Here is a 16,242-nt window from a genome sequence, read left to right on the forward strand (position 1 = left end):
TTTTCAGCAGGATTCGGATTCGGCCGAATCCTTCTGTCCGGCCGAACCAAATCCGAATCCTAATTTGCATATGCATATTAGGGGCGGGGAGGGAAATTGCATTACCTTTTGTCAGAAAACAAGGAAGTAAAAAATGTTTTCCCCTTCCCACCCCTAATTGCATATGCAAATTAGGGTTCGGATTCGGTTCGGTATTCGGCCGAATCCTTCGTGAAGGATTCATGAGTTCGGCCGAATCCAAAAAAGTGGATTCGGTGCATCCCTAATTTTTTCAAAAAGTCAAACCATCTGCTGTCAAAAACACAACCCATTAGTGATATCTCCAGCTACAAGACAACATCAAACTGGCTCCAGCCATGGATTATATTTAGGAGGATGCTGGGAGTTGTAGTCCTGTAACAGCTGTAAAGCAATAGCAAAAGGTGCAAAGGAGAATCATGCTGGTGCCCCAACTTAAAGTCCACTTGTTAATAATGTGTATAATACAGCAGCTCCTAAATTAGGGAGCCATCTAGGTGTAAAGATTAAATAGGGCGACATTTGGGATAAACATTGTGCAGTACAAATTCTTTTCTGTATCGTTCACCTTATTATTAGCGGATGAATCCCTCCACCGGCCGCTGTTACTGAACTACAACTCCCAGAATCAGCTGTAGTTGGGGTTTTATAATGGAAGCGGATGAGTACGGTATTTGCTGATCACTGCGGTGCCATAAATCACACGAGGAAGCCAATCGCGGCACCGACTTCTTTACCTGTATCTTTTCCTTCCACCTTAATGTGGGGCCCTTGCTTGGAAGTTATGATCCTCTCGCCCTTCCACGTGCCGGCGCCTCTGATCGCGTCCAGTTCCTTCTCCAGAACCCCCCTGAGCTGGGCAACAGCGGACAGACCCCTTCCCGGCTTCAACGGGCTCCCGATAGCGAGACAGCGCGCCCACATGTTCCCGGTGGAAGCAGCTCAGCTGTACAGACTCACGCACAGCGTCAAGAGCAGAGCAACCGAGTTGAGGGACGGGGTGGGGGTGTGGATGGGGACAGCCAATCACAGCTAGGGCAGCTCTTTTAACACTGTCACTGCCAACTTATCCCACGTTGGAACCTCCTCATTCCTTCAATTAAAAAGCGCTGTAGCCAAAGAGCTGCAGGGGCTGAATGAATTTGCAGGAAGCTGTGGCCAGGGCTTCACTTAAAAATTCGAATTGGTTTTTATTTTTTGGTCAAAACTCACAATTTCGAATTTAAAACCACCAACTCGAATTTGAATTTGAAGGTGAGCTTTATCACAGCTTGACCCTGGAAACCGTTCTAACTTGATACTTCGCCGCCTAAAACCCGCAGAGTTCATGTAGAAGTCAATGGCAGAGGTCCCTTGTCACATTTGGGGGCAAATTTATCAAAGGTCAAAGTGAATTTTCAAATTAGTAATTTTAAAAAGTAATTTTTGGATACTTCGACCATCAAATAGGCCTAATTCGACATTGATTCTGATTGGAAAACCTTTGAAAATTTGACCACTCGAAAATCGAAGTACTGTCTCTTTAAAAAAACTTTGACTTCGCCTCCTTAAACCTGCCGAATTGCTATGTTAGCCTATGGGGACCTCCTAGAACCTATAGGCAGTATTTGGCTAAGTTTCGAGAAGTCGAAGGATTTTTTTGTAAAATCGTACGATCGTACGATTAAATCGCACAATCGAGGTACGATCGTACCATCTTAAAAATCCTTCGACTTCGAATGTCGCACTACCCTATTTGATGGTCGAATCTCAATGTTTTTTTTCACTTCGAAATTCGACCCTTGATAAATCTGCCCCCTGAAGATGTCAATTGCCTTCTTGACAACGAGGCACATTTATCCAAGGTCGAATTTTGAATTCATGTGATTTTTTTAAATTTGAATATACTCACAATTTCACTGGGACGTTAAGAAAAAAAAAATCAGAATTCGATAAATCTGCCCCTTGAATTTTTTTTTCTGATGGTAAAATCGATTAGAATTCGATTCAAATTTTCGGGTCGTTCCTATATAATCAAATTTTAGACAATCAAGTTTTTTCATAAATAACCTTCCATTCGAGTTGTGAGTACATTCAAATTCATTAGATTTAAAAAAAAAACAAAAAACCCCAGGTGCGTGCGGCCAGATAAATTATCTACATTTCAGCTTACAATAGTTTTGCTCTTACTTTACTATGCATAGTAGCCTCCAGTCACCTCTGCCTCCCAGAAACAGACTCCACTATTACTGCTATTTGCTATGTCCCTGTTCTGTTTGGTGTCAGGACTCCACAGGGGATGGCATATCTGCATTATTACTAATAACAACAACAACCAGAATTTGTAAAGTACCAACATATTCTGCAGAATCTGAGAAGGACCTTCTTTACCTCCTGTATTTGTTAGTGTGTGTAATCTGTAGGCCTCAGCTCTATACCGTTTTGTTGTACGGCACTACAGCATGTGAGTTGGCACGTTATAACTATTATTATTAATAACTGAAATGAGGCAGGAAAATAAGGCCGGTGTATTTGCCATCAGGTCAGGGGTAGCAAATACCTCCTCATATAGAGGAGGATATTTATAAGTTCTCCAATTAAATATTTATTAGCCTCCCCAAAGAAAAATGTCAAACCCCCCCATAAAAGTTGAGTTTCAATTATATGTCAAACCACAAATGCAGCTCTTTCAGTGTAGATTTCAGGCTGCACTAGAGAGGTGATTCTCCTATATCCAGTGTAAATTAGTTAAATGCACGGGTGGAGTTCTGTGGACCACACTGATCCCCCCCATCCCAGGTTGAATATTCTTTTAACCCCTTAGGGGCCCACCAAACCTGCTACAGTTTGTCCCTCAGTTGCATCCTGCAAATCTCCATTTTCCCCCCGATTCAGTATATCCCAAAAGCAAAAATGAGCCTCTTATGGCAGTCTCATTGTGGGACTTCGGTTTATAGGGCCTGCCAGAAAACCTGATATAAAGGGTTAACTGTCACAATAATAAGATGCCCATGCTAAATGTAATTTTCTGGAATTTAGGGCTCTTACAGACGAGCGTTTTTACCTGATCTCCCCTGCGTTCCGGTTTCATGCGTTGAGCCGCAGGGGAGCGCAGGAGTAGACGCACTGAATTCTTTTCAATGTGGCTGTACTCACACAGACGCATGTAAGCGTTGAACGCAGGAAAAATGCAACATGCTGTGTCCCAACCTGTGTTTACATGCATCTGTGTGAGTACAGCCACATTGAAAAGAATTCAGTGCATCTACTCCTGCGCTCCCCTGCGGCTGAATGCATGACACCGGACCGCAGGTAAAAACGCTTGTCTGTAAGAGGCCTAAGACAGGGAAGAGGGGAATTGTTGGGTCCTTGGGCAGCCCTACATACACCCATTATGTGTTTGGGAGTCAGAGAGGCCTGGTCATATCATGTGGCAGAATTTGTGTTTGTCAGATGTAAGTAACTTAAAAAAAATCAGTTAAATTCCTTTTGTCATTGATAGCCAGTCCCTTGGTATCCTTGTGTGGCTGGGCATATGTAAACCATTCTGTCTATATGTGCCCTTTGGCTAATAGCATTCCACACACAAATTATGATTTTACCGATTTTGGGCCATTGGCTCCATTGTGATAGTTGTCAGCTTCCCTTAATTCCTGGGAACACGCCCTAGATTTGTCACTGGTGTTTAAAACTGACCAACTGCAAGGAAGTATTTCACTGATCTTGTAACTAGAAAATAATTTTTATTGTCTGTAACTATAAGGTACAGTTACTGAAAATGTCATTGTTACAGTTTAGCATCGATTGTGCTTATCTCATATGGACATATCATGGACATTATGGCAAAGTCCTTGGAAATGACTGTTTTTTTGTTTAAAGGTTGACAGCTCTGTGTATTACAGGAATGTTCGGCAAGTAGCCCTCCAGATGCCGTATAACCCCAGAGATACATTATCTCCGAATCAGCATACTATCATTGTATAAATAGAGCAGCTCTGAAGGATTAGGCCTTTTAAAGCCAGCCATGTGTGAAACAACCTGCTGATACATCCCAAGGAAATAGCTGTGCCTTGCAAACATCATTTAGCCTTTTTGCAGGTAATTAGTTAATGATTATTTGCTGTCGCATTGGCATTGGGTCCTACTCAATGAGATGGTTTGTTGGGCGGCATTAGAAACGTTTCCCATGTTCTTCTTGTGTGTACAAGTGAAGGACATGAGCTGAGCCCTATATGACCTCAGTCAGCATGTGGCTTTCCTAATGCCCCATATAATTCTAAACACACTAGAAAATACTTTTAACCCCTGATGGTTAAAGGAATTATATACATTATGTCTGGTAAAACATCGCATATTTAAATAATTATATTTGTCATTTCATTCTGTAAATAAACGGATTGCGATCTCATGTTCTGAAGATCAATAGCGGTGTAGGAAGGGAATAAATCTGCCAGGAGAGCAACCATATATTCAATCTGCCAATAAGTGTCACTGTCGTCCTTGGATGTGAAGCAAACACTGAATTAAAAGCCAAGGCTACTGATTTCCTTTCTTCACTATCATATAGTGTCTTTATTGGAGACCAGTCAGGGTCAGAATTAGTTAGAAAACTAAACCCCTCAAACAATGTAGGTCTCTATAAAAAGATATTGCATAAAACAGCTCATATGTAAAACCCTGCTTCATGTAAATAAACAATTTCCATAATAATATACTTTTTTAATAGTATGTGCCATTGGGTAATCATAAATGGAAAATTAACATTTTAAAAAATAAGGGGCACCCCCTGGGATCGTAGGGGTCACTGTGCACACAACATACCAAACAAAGCATACATGTTAGGTCACATGAGCCAATTAACAGACAGAGTTCTGTCTTTTGCTTCCACATTTCTTCCTGTTACAGTTAGAGTTGTAGTATTTCTGGTCAGGTGATCTCTGAGGCAGCACACAGACCATCATGAAATAGTGGTTCAAGGCAAGAGACGTAAAAGGGCAATATTTACTCAAATATATATACCAGTCTGGGAAGATACTTAAATATGCCACTTAATTTGATATAAACTACAGTATATGTTGCTCAAGTATTCATTTTGGGGGTATAGTTTTCATTTTAGTGGTGGTTCAAAAAAATTAACAAATGGCAAAATAGTAATTTTTCCAACTAGTCTTTATTATGATTAAGATTTTTGTGTCAGGCCTCTCACAGCTGGATTGTAGGGCCCAGCAAGAGATGACACTGAGAATCTGTGTGCAAGAATACATGCTATTTACAGGATGCAAGCCGTATGTTGCAGATTCAAGTTAAAAAGGCAAAGTATTCTCCGATATGTTCACCTAGAGAAGGGAGTATAGGGCTGATCCAGTTGTTTGGCCCAAGGCTCAATGATTGGATCATAATGCTAGGGATACAGGGGTGAGTCCTGCATTAGTGAGTGGATGCATATCTCACCCCTATGGAACTTGATTTTCAGACTTTCAGTAGTCAGGCAGCCCTCCACTTGGAGGGCCCCATAGACAGACAGATAAGCTGCCAACTTCATCTGAATGGGATGAATTGGCAACTTAAATTTGCCAGTGTATGACCACCATTAGACACAGAGGCTCACTTTGCATTAATCTTATTTGTGCTTCCATTTAAGCATCAACATATATTAGCAGTACTGAATGGCGCCAAGAGAAAGAAATATTACCGAACTGTACTACAAATACCCTGTTGTATAAGGGCTCACTGGGCCTCAAACTAAGGCTAGCCTTGTACCTGTTGCACCAATTGCTGAGCTGTCAATCATCACACAAATTAGTTACCCCATTGAGAAGAATTGCATGACCTTATATAATCTCACCCACCACCTCTGCACAATCGCTATTTTCATGTCCTGCTGGCACCTGGCTCTACATGAGGGCCAAAACTATTCCTTGTGCTGGGGTGGCAAGCAAGATGGGAAACATGGATTTTGCAGTTTCCAGGTCTATGCTGGAGCTATAACACAGTTGTCTAACAGTGATTGGAGGATGCATGGTTTTCTGCCCTCCCTGTCAAAATGAATGACACTTGTCAGGACTGCAGTCATTGTGCTGCCCCCAGACCAAGTCCCATTGTCACCGCAGAGGAATGAAAAAGAGCAGTGGTGTTATTTTCTAGAAACTGCCAGTGTTTTTCTTCCTTTCTTTTTTTATTTTTTTTTTAAATAAGCCTTTCATCTTTCTAAGGTGGAAAATTATTTTTGTGAATGTTAAAATGTCCATTACATGTGATGGACAAATCAATGGAACAAACAGTAACCACAAAATAATATTCATTATTATGGTGTTGGACTATTAATGGATACGTTTACTTAAAAAATTATGTAGAATTGCTCAAGGTGCTTTACTAAGCACTTTTGCAATTTACATTATTTATAATAATAACATAACATTATTTATAAAATTGATTATATTAGCAGTTAATAAAACATTGAATTGCCCTGAAAACAATTGCACCCTGAGCAATTTTAATTTTTTAAGGTTTATACCGGCCTGTATTTGTGGACAAGCCACAGAAACAAGCAGTGTCGGACTGGGATGCCAGGGGCCCACCAGAAAACCTTAGGCTGAGGGCCCACTCTCCAAACTATTATTCCTCCTCTCCTCAATCAACCTCTTTATTCTCCTAGTCTTTTATCTCTACATACTATACTCTATTCTTCCATTATTAAGCCCCTTAAAGAAATAGGAAATGACCATGAAATAGGCCAAATGGTTAGAAGCCAGAGGGCCCACTGACATCTGGGCCCACCGGGAGTTTTCCTGGTATCCCTGTGGGCCAGTCCAACACTGGAAACAAGGGCCTAGGGCAGCAAGGAGCTGGGTGCCCACAGGCCGCATCTGAACTGGGGGCGGGAGATTTTGATAGTTGTTTAAATCTCCCCCCAGCCCAGTCACCAGTGCCAACAATCAGGGGAACTGCAGGAGCAAACTTTCAGAACTGATTTTGAATATGCAGTGCTTTAGGTGTACTGGCATTGAAATGTGGTCTGAAAGAGATTCGGATAATTTCTGACCAAAATCTGTCCCAGTTGGAGCAGGGACCACATCAATGATCACATCTGATGGCATTTTTAAACCTGTCCAATCAATATCTGGCCAATTTTCAGCTAGATATCAGTCGGGAAAGCCCATCGGATAGTCCTATACATGGGCCAATAACCTGTCAACGTAGTCTGTTATCAACTTTTATCGACCAGTGTATGGCCACCTTTAGGAGCATAAAGCTTGGCATATTTTTTATCATTGCTTGATCCCCAATAAACAAACGGTTAGAGGATGTGGACATATTTGGTAATGTGCAGAGAAGTCTTGTGTTTAAGTACAAATATGCATAGAAGGAAAATGATGGGCATATAATAAGCAAATCTTTGCTCCTAGACACTAAGAAGTGACAATATCTGAAAAGTCTGTGCACAAATATCATCAGATGCTTCCCATCCACGTGTTTCTCTGCAACTGAAGAAACATGGGGCCACTGTCGGACTGGGGGTCCTGGGACCACTGGGACTGTTACCTTGGGGGCCCCACACAGTGTCGAACTGGGACACCAGGGGCCCACCCAAAGACCTTAGACTAGGGGTCCACTCTCAGTACTATTATTCCACCTCTCCTCGCTCAACCTCTATTCTCCTTTTCTCTTTTCTTTACATATTATAATCTATTAATCCATCTATTTATCCTCTTTGTTCTCATAGAAATAGGGAATAGGCCAAATGTTTAGAAGCTAGAGGGCCCACTGACACCTTGGCCCACCGGCAGTTTTCCTGGTATCCCGGTGGGCCAGTCCAACACTGCATGGGGCAGCCTCCCCAATGCCGCCTCTCCTCACCCTACAGGCAGACATTTTCTGAGGTCCAACAGGGGTGTGCAAGGGTGGGTGCATCATCGCTAGTGTAATTGAAAACTTGCTTTTTGATGCACATTGCTATCTGAGTCAAGGTTCTCTTGCTCATTTCAGGACAGCGTGGTTTACATCAGAACAGTAACTATAAGGGCTCTTACACACGAGCGTTCTGACCTGCGCTCCCCTGCGTTCCGTTTTTTGGCGTTCAGCCGCAGGGGAGCGCAGGAATAGACGCAAGTCATTATTTGAAATGGGGCTGTACTCACTCAGGCGCGTGTAGGCGCCGAACGCAGGTTCAGACGCAACATGCTGCATTTTTCCTGCGTTCGGCGCCTACACGCGCCTGAGTGAGTACAGCCCCATTTCAAATAATGACTTGCGTCTATTCCTGCGCTCCCCTGCGGCTGAACGCCAAAAAACGGAACGCAGGGGAACGCAGGTCAGAACGCTCATGTGTAAGAGCCCTAAAGCAGGAGCTGAACTAGACAGTAGTTTTATTTGACTTTTATCACTGTCGGGAAAGAACAAAGCATTTCTGGGTTTGGTAAATATGCTTGTATGCCAGATGCCAAATCTTTCGTACAGGGTGTTAGGGTAAGGGCACACCTGCCGATTCGGGGAGATTTAGTCGTCTGGTGACTAATCGCCTCTTCTTTGGGGCGACTAATCCCCCGAACGCCTTCTTCCTGTCTTGCGCCGGCTATAATGCAAAGTTGCCTGCGGCATGGCAAAGGCGGCACTTCGTATTCCGAAGTCGCCCGAAGTTTCCTCATGAGGCAGCTCAACCCGCAGTCCCTTATTTGTACTGGAAAGTCCCCATTTTCTCTGCACCAAACAGGAAGAAAAAGAAACAATGTTTCTAACTTAATTGGCTTTTGGCAGAGAGTCCAGAACAGCCACAGCTGCAGATAAGATACTTTTGTAACAATTTTGAGATAAGTAATTGTAACAATATAAGATAACAGGTCTCTTGGGAGAAGTTAGATTCACAGCTTAAAGGGCAATTCACCTTCATTAGCAAAACTGTAATAACTAAAAAAAACCACAGAAATATGTTCAAACTATTGTAAACTGCCACATTTTGTAAAATGAACATGGTAATTAGGGTGTGTGGTCACACAAATGGGCGTGGTCAAAAAAATCCTTTTTTGCCCCTCATTTTATTTCCAAAATGTTGAGAGGTATGCTTTAATGAATGCACTGAATAAGACAAAATAAAGGGTTAATAAACTATTTTCCTTATCAGTTTACTGTAGTACATAGGGCTGAGCTCAACAGCATAAACATATCATTAACATTCTCATAAAAACATGCCCTAGCAATGCCATACACCATTTCACTGCTGCAACCGAGGACTGGTGAGAAGCGTACCTCTCCTCTTTGGTGCTTTTGTGTTCGTGTTTTTATTTTATACAATTTATTATCTTGTAAAGAGTTGCAGCAGTTTTTTTGTATGCGGCCCGTTTCACACCCACTGGACACAGGGGACACATAAGCTAGGGAGTGCCAGTTGTTTAGAGCCCCATACCTAAATTTCACCATTAAATTAACTTTTAGTATGTCATAGAGTGACCAATTCCAAGCTCATTCCTTTCGACTATACCTGTACCCACAGCAACATGGAATGCAGGTAGGGTTGCCATCCAGACGGTATTTTACCGGCCTAGCCAGTAAAACACCTGCCAAGGCCGATATTACATATTTACCGGCAATGTAGTTGCCGGTAATTTGTAATACCCTTAAGAAAAGCCCTTGGCCTTCGGTGAAAACTTACCTTTTCTTCATCTTCTGGGCATCTCGCGACGTGGCCCCGCCCCTTTTTGCGGCACAATCCCATGGCTCAGCCCCCTTTTGTGTCACAACCCGCCCCTTTAGTTCCCGCCCCCACCACTGGCCGGTAAGTTTTTTTTTTTAAAGGTGGCAACCCTAAAAGCATGTGAATGTTCAGAGGGGTGCCATAGGTACAGGGACAATTGAAGATAATGGTCTCTCTTAACTTATATGTTCCCCATGGGAATGTTTAAACCCCCCTTATGTAGCTGCCAAAGTTTTCTCTGGAGTGTATGGGACTGTGGAGTAGGTGTCAGATGAATGATCCAATATATCTTATAGGGGGGCTCCTTTTGCCTAGAAGATGTATGAGAGCTCACTATTAAAATTACCAGATATCATGTCTGTCTACATGCAGGATTTGTGCAAAAGGCCGTTATTTTGTTAGATATTGTTTGAACTGGAATGAGTTATTTGTGTGAGCTCTAATACATTTGCTAGTACAGGAAGCCCCAATATAAGATATATTGGATCATTTATCTGACACCCAACTGCTGCATGAAGACAAAATGAGGAGAAACATGCTGAGAGATGGATAGTGAAAATAAACTTGATTATTTCAGAAACGGTACAAAATTTAAAATTGATTGTATTTAGAAAGTTTCTTATTTAAGTATGAGGAAGCTTATATTAAATTTCACTATAGTTCCCCTTTAAAATATTTACACATGAATGAACCCTTTGTATAACGATAACTTATTTGTAAGTTAAAGTTTTATGGGTGATCTCCATGCAAACATTTTTTTTTGCACAATGAAAGACAATGTAACTTTTCAGTTGACATTAATTATTTAGAGTAGTTTTAGTTATTTGTAACTTTAATTGAAATTGAAAGTGACTCTTGAAACAGAGGAGTTGCAGAAGTCAATTTTCCTCCAATTCCATCATCTGCCTTGGGTTACATGGTTTCAGAAGTCATTCCCAGAAGTGCAGAAAAAATAAACACGGTTGTTAATATCAGTAAGTTGCTTTTTTCCTCTTTTAAAAATATTAGTGCTATCATTTTTAAATCCGGATTGCAAAGCACCCCCCTTAATCTCCTATCTTCCAATAAAAAAAGGAAAGTGCAAACTTGCTATTGGCTGATCATTCCAGGGTCTGGGTTTCAAAATCTGCTTCTTTCTACCACAACCTATTGAATCACATTTAAGGGATTCTGTGGTAGCGGAGTAAAGTGTTTAAACTCTTTCACTGCTGCTGAGTCCAACAATTTGCTACAATCATTTGGCATAATGAACTTCAGTTTATCATGAAGCACAATTGATTGCCGTTCAATAATGATACATTAGTACATTCAAATGAAGTAAATTCAAATTCTAATGTTTTTTTAATTCCATGGATATTATCAGATCAGGAAGACTGCTGTGAAAATGAATTGAGCAGCACATCAACAAAATCAAGGCAAGGTGTTATTTATAGCAACCAAGGGGTTAAGCTGTCAACGTGGCAATAGAAGCAGAAGCAAACCATTCTGTGTGTTGCGGGCATCTTTTAAGACACCAGTAAAATACTGTCTGATGGAAATTAATATATTTTCCCCTATATGCTGGAAAAGAGTAAGAAAAGAATCTTTATACAAGCCAACAGAATTGCTTACATGTGCAGCAATGCCCCGAGGTTCACAGCAGCTGTACGTCATTATAGTGAATTGTTTCTTTAGTATAATGCAAATTACTGCCTATACTTTTTATAAACCTATCCATGATAATCATATAATCTCTCTGAGAGACAGAAATCCATTAATATCAAGGATACTGCAGAACTACATCTCCCACCATCCCTTCTACTGAACACATGCTGCAGATTTCAGTGTTTCAAGGTTTAAGTGCCAATTCCTTCTTTCAACCCTTTACGACTTGGTCACTTTAATATCCCATATTAATCATAAAGTATTATACAGCAGTTTTTAATAACTCTGCCTCTCCAAGAGAACAAAGGCAAAACACAACCTTCTGAAACTTAAATGTTGTAAGAGTTGAAGAATGATTTTACAGCGAAATAAGCAAAAAAGACAGATATACACATTTTGGCAATTTTATTTTCAAATTGATGATTACAAAGGATTGAGTTGAATTCTATTCTACAAAGCAAAACACATGATTAAAATATTTTTCTTATTTCATGGCCATTTGTCACTCGCTCGAAAAGTTCTCAATTAGAAATAAATGTTATGATTCACTGCTTCAGAACAAATGATACTGAAAAGGATTAACTGGACCATTCACAAACGCATGTGAATGTTGCCCAATACCTTAAAAACTGGGTTGACAGTCTTTAGTTGGAAGATATATGCATATCTTAATAACCAATCATAAGGGACATATTTCAATAGTGAGAACATATCAAAATCTTATAGGCATTGCACTTGCTGCTGCATATTCTAAGTACAGTTAGTAATTTCTGAATGAACGTTTGTATGTTTAAAAGAAAATAGAATCATACATGAATATATGAAGAGTTCAAACTTATGGGGGAGTGATCCATAGCCTGTCCAGCAAAAAAGTGCTCAGCAATCTTACAAAAAAAAAAAACTACAAAAATATGAATAACGCAGACAATAACAAAACAAATTTTACTATAAATCATATTTTAAACTACCATTTAAATATTAAATTATAAGTGACATTTTAGGGTTAAGATCTCTGATTTATGACAACAATGTAGCAGTTTATGTTCACAGGCCACAATCAGATTGAACAAAATTTAAATATATCATTTAACCCAATTAAGAACAGGTAGATTTATAATAAGTGAGCCAAGCTCTTTCCACTTAATGATACTGTTAAAATTTGTCCTAAAATGACAATGGCCAGGAACCCCACAAAATCACTTAAAAAGTTATGCCAAGTTTGGAAACTTCTTCCTTGGGAGAATTTTTTTTTTTTTTTAAACACAAAAGTTATACTAATAAAATGAAGCCATTAAATCTTGCTTAATTCCCCTAGTGCAGGCAATGTCAAATACACAAATTGGTCTTGGGAATTGCAGGGAAGCTGATCATCATTATAAAGTTGCATTGGAAAAAAAGTGAAGGTTATAAAACTATGTACACAAGTTGTTAGGAGCTGTCCAGAGACTGCAGGAGCTTTACTTCTTCCGTCCAGATTTCTTTGGGCTGGCTTTTGCCTTTGGTTTGGAGGGCTTGGCCTTCTTTACCTTGGATGCCCTCACTGGCTTGGCTTTGACAGTTTTTGTCTTTTTAGCTTTTTTGGGAGAAGGTGCAGGCTTTTTCTTAGCTACTTTCTTCACCTTCTTCTCTGCCACTTTAGGTTTCTTGGCCTTAGCAGGAGACTTTGCAGCTTTTTTGGGCTTGGCAACTTTTTTGGGTGAAACTGCTTTTTTAATTTCTTTTTTAGGCTTCTTTGCTGGTTTCTTGCCCTCATCTGCCTTGGCTAACCGGAAAGATCCAGAGGCGCCCACTCCTTTGGTCTGTTTGAGGGCGCCCGAAGTCACCAGTCTTTTAATAGACAGTTTGATTTGCGAGTCTGCATTCTCTCCAACTTTATAGTGGTTTTTGATGTACTTCTGGATTGATTGACGTGATGAACCAGAGCGACTCTTCTCTGCTTGCACCGCAGCCAATATCATGTCAGAGTACTTAGGGTGGTCAGTTGATTTCTTTATTGCCTTTGATCGCTTGGGTTTGGCAGCTGGAGTAGCGGCTGAATTCTCTGCCATTTTATAACCTTCACTTCAGGTGTAGTCTGAAGAATGAAAGTTTCGGTGAAGCAAGAGGTTTAGACCCAGCAACCTGTGGCAGATATGAGCTTGGTAACAAAGTTCTCAGAGATGGGCTGGAGTGACCTTTCCAAATACAGTCATTCCTCAGAATAGTGAAGTTATTCTTGCACTCCCAAGTATTTGGAATTTGCACCTGTTTCTTTGTCAGTGGCGCATAAATTGTAGGATAAATGTCAAGCCCTGACTCGCAATGGCTTCCTGGACACTCTCGTGTCTGTGACAATTTGTGAGCAGATCAGGCTTCACTTTGCTTCTTTGAGGGATCCCGTCAGTGGAGCGCAATGTTTGTTTGTGTGGAGCTCCTGCTCAGTGACAGCCGCACTCTCTCTCCTCAGCACCTTCCCTCCCTCTGTTTGCCCCTCCCGCCGGTTCCCGCCTTTCATTTGCTGGGGTCGGACCGAGTTGAGGACTAGCGGCTGCGGGCGGGACGAGGCAGACATGGCGCCGCTCCGCAACTATCTGTGTTTCTTCCCGAACACAAAGTGGCCATTCCCTGAGTCCCTGTAGGTCCTGACGCCACCCCAGCTATAGACTCCGGAAGCTCAGTCTCTGCTCTCTCAACCCTCCGCGTCTCTCAGTTGCCGGAGCCCCCGAAGGCTTCGGGAGAGCCCCGAAAACAGCCGAGCTATTGCACAAATCACACACATTTCGTCCTTTGTGCCCCCCGAGTGCCGGCCCCTGGTGCCCCCGTTGGGGTGAGAGTCGGACAGGGGTTAGCTGCATCCCTGATCTTCAGCTGGGGATCCTGAAGTGGCCGCTCAGACCACTCCTGCCCTAACTGGGGGGACCAAAAGCGACCCCAACTAACACAGGGATCCTGGAGCTTAGTGTGTCCATCAGGGAGAGGTGGGAGGATCTGGAGCCCTCCTGGGGGACCCGTCAACAACATGGGGGTCCCCCCTAACAGTGTGGCAGTAGCACCCCCAATTTCCCTATTTCTGCCCATTACAGTGACACTTCGCGAATTATTAACGAAACTTTTCAGCTCACTTTTGTCTCCTGTTTTACAGCTCCATTGAGTGTACTGGGAGCAGGAAGGCAGAAAAAGGGGCACAAAGGGGGACCCTAATGTCATTTCACCTGCTAATGCACCCCCTCTCCCCTCCCAAAATAAATCAACCCAGAAACTCATTAACCCATTGTTTACCAAACGCCCAGTGACTCTGTGTCAGCAACTTGTGATGCCAATTGTATGCAGCAGTTGAGCAGAGTTGTTTACTTGGCTCTGGCACTGCTGATGGAAAAAGCTTTGTTGTGTTGTGGCACCCACAGTGTGTGCACCCCACATCCACTGACCTCCCCCACTACTTTCATTATAGCAATATACAATAAACCCCATGTTGTTTCAGGGGGGTCACGTGTGGTAAATTCTTTCTATTGTCTCTCTCAGGCAAGACTTCTGGGGAGCAAATGGAAGTTCCCAGCACCCCGTTTATTAGAGATATCAAAGCCTCCTCCCACCTTCAGCCATTTACAGTGGGGATATATATCTAGATTTACCATTAGTTTATTGTTCTATTTCCATGGAATTACCATGAGTCTTGTACTGTCAGGGTGAAACACCCCTTAACATGTCAACGGGAGTGAGAAGAGGACAAATTATATAGTGGATAAGATTTCTTTGCTTTGCACACGCTCAGGTGCTGCTGTGATCCCTGCTGGGTGCTCTTTTAACCCCTTTCTCTTTCACTTGTGTGGATTTCTAAGTACTTGACACGCCTGTGGTGGTGAGGGGGGAAAAATAATGATCCCAATACAGCCGTCCTCGTGTGCAAAACACATAAAAAAAAGACGCTGCGTTTTAATCCTAGCCTCTCTGCTTCCATGACTAACTCACATAGGGAGATTAAGCAGATTTTAAAGATCTCCAACCCTCTTGCTTTGCCAAGAGCATTGCAGCTCGGATCGCCATCTTGCTGAAGGGAGTTGTTATTTCCATCTCCCCCTTCTCTCTCTCTCTCTCTATGAAAACAAACGGGCAAGTTTTAAACATATAAAAAAAAGCCCTTGGTATTTGCTGGAAACTGTCCTGCCACACGGTGAAAAAATCCTGTGTCTGTGAGGAGAAAAAAAAAACTAGATGTGCCCTATGTAAACAATAGCCTGAAAAAGAACTTCTACATGTCTGCCCATCTCCCTCCCTGGAAGGTATCTTGTCTCTCCACGTTTCCATGTCTTCCATTGCTTTCCTTCTCATAATGACAATTTATTCGCATTTCTTACAATGATCCTGAGAGGATTAGTTCACTCTTGTGACTGCAAATGTGTTTTTTGCCCTTTATAAACCTTAAATTGCAGTGGGTAAATATTAGCTGTGGTGGTATGCACAATTATTTATTAAGTCTACGCGTGTGTGATTGCAGGTAAAAGTTCTCTTCCCACAAATTTGCCGGGTTTTATGAGGTGCATGATATGCGATATAAGGACGGGGATGAATCTACCGCTTCATGCAGGATTTCCACGTATCCTTCCTCTTTGTGAGCTAACCAGCTAGCATGGGATTAACCCTTACGTAGGGGATGGTTTGTGTACAGAATATCCTGGCACCCTTTAACTTTCACAAAGGGAGTTAAATAAAGAATATTCCTACGCCATTCAAAATCATTGGGAATCCAATTTGCAAAATCTATGAAAATAAAGGATTATTTATCAGCATACCTTTTTTTCAGGGGTCTCTGTTTTATAGTGTTATGAACAGATACCAATGCACAATGTTGCATTTAAACAAAACACTATATAAACACAGCAGTGCTAAAATACAGGTTTTGATGCTGGTGGGCAGACTAAAATGGAATTCATCAG

General features: G+C 41.7%; 2 protein-coding genes across 2 annotated transcripts in view; both read right to left on the reverse strand.

The window, feature by feature from the left end:
* The window catches only part of gcat.S (glycine C-acetyltransferase S homeolog), a 37,000-nt gene extending 35,967 nt beyond the window's left edge, over positions 1-1,033 (reverse strand). Inside the window, 1 exon segment of the mRNA NM_001087332.1 lies at positions 756-1,033. Coding sequence (NP_001080801.1) covers positions 756-942 — 187 coding nt within the window. The 5' untranslated portion in view covers positions 943-1,033.
* A 10,686-nt stretch (positions 1,034-11,719) lies between these two features.
* Positions 11,720-13,806, reverse strand: h1-0.S (H1.0 linker histone S homeolog). Its single transcript, XM_018261261.2, has one exon. It carries the CDS (start codon positions 13,375-13,377, stop codon positions 12,787-12,789), a length of 591 nt encoding a protein of 196 aa, XP_018116750.1. The 5' UTR covers positions 13,378-13,806; the 3' UTR covers positions 11,720-12,786.
* Between the last annotated feature and the right edge of the window lie 2,436 nt (positions 13,807-16,242).

Source organism: Xenopus laevis, chromosome 4S (genome assembly GCF_017654675.1).
Source record: "Xenopus laevis strain J_2021 chromosome 4S, Xenopus_laevis_v10.1, whole genome shotgun sequence".
Lineage (NCBI taxonomy): Eukaryota > Metazoa > Chordata > Amphibia > Anura > Pipidae > Xenopus > Xenopus laevis.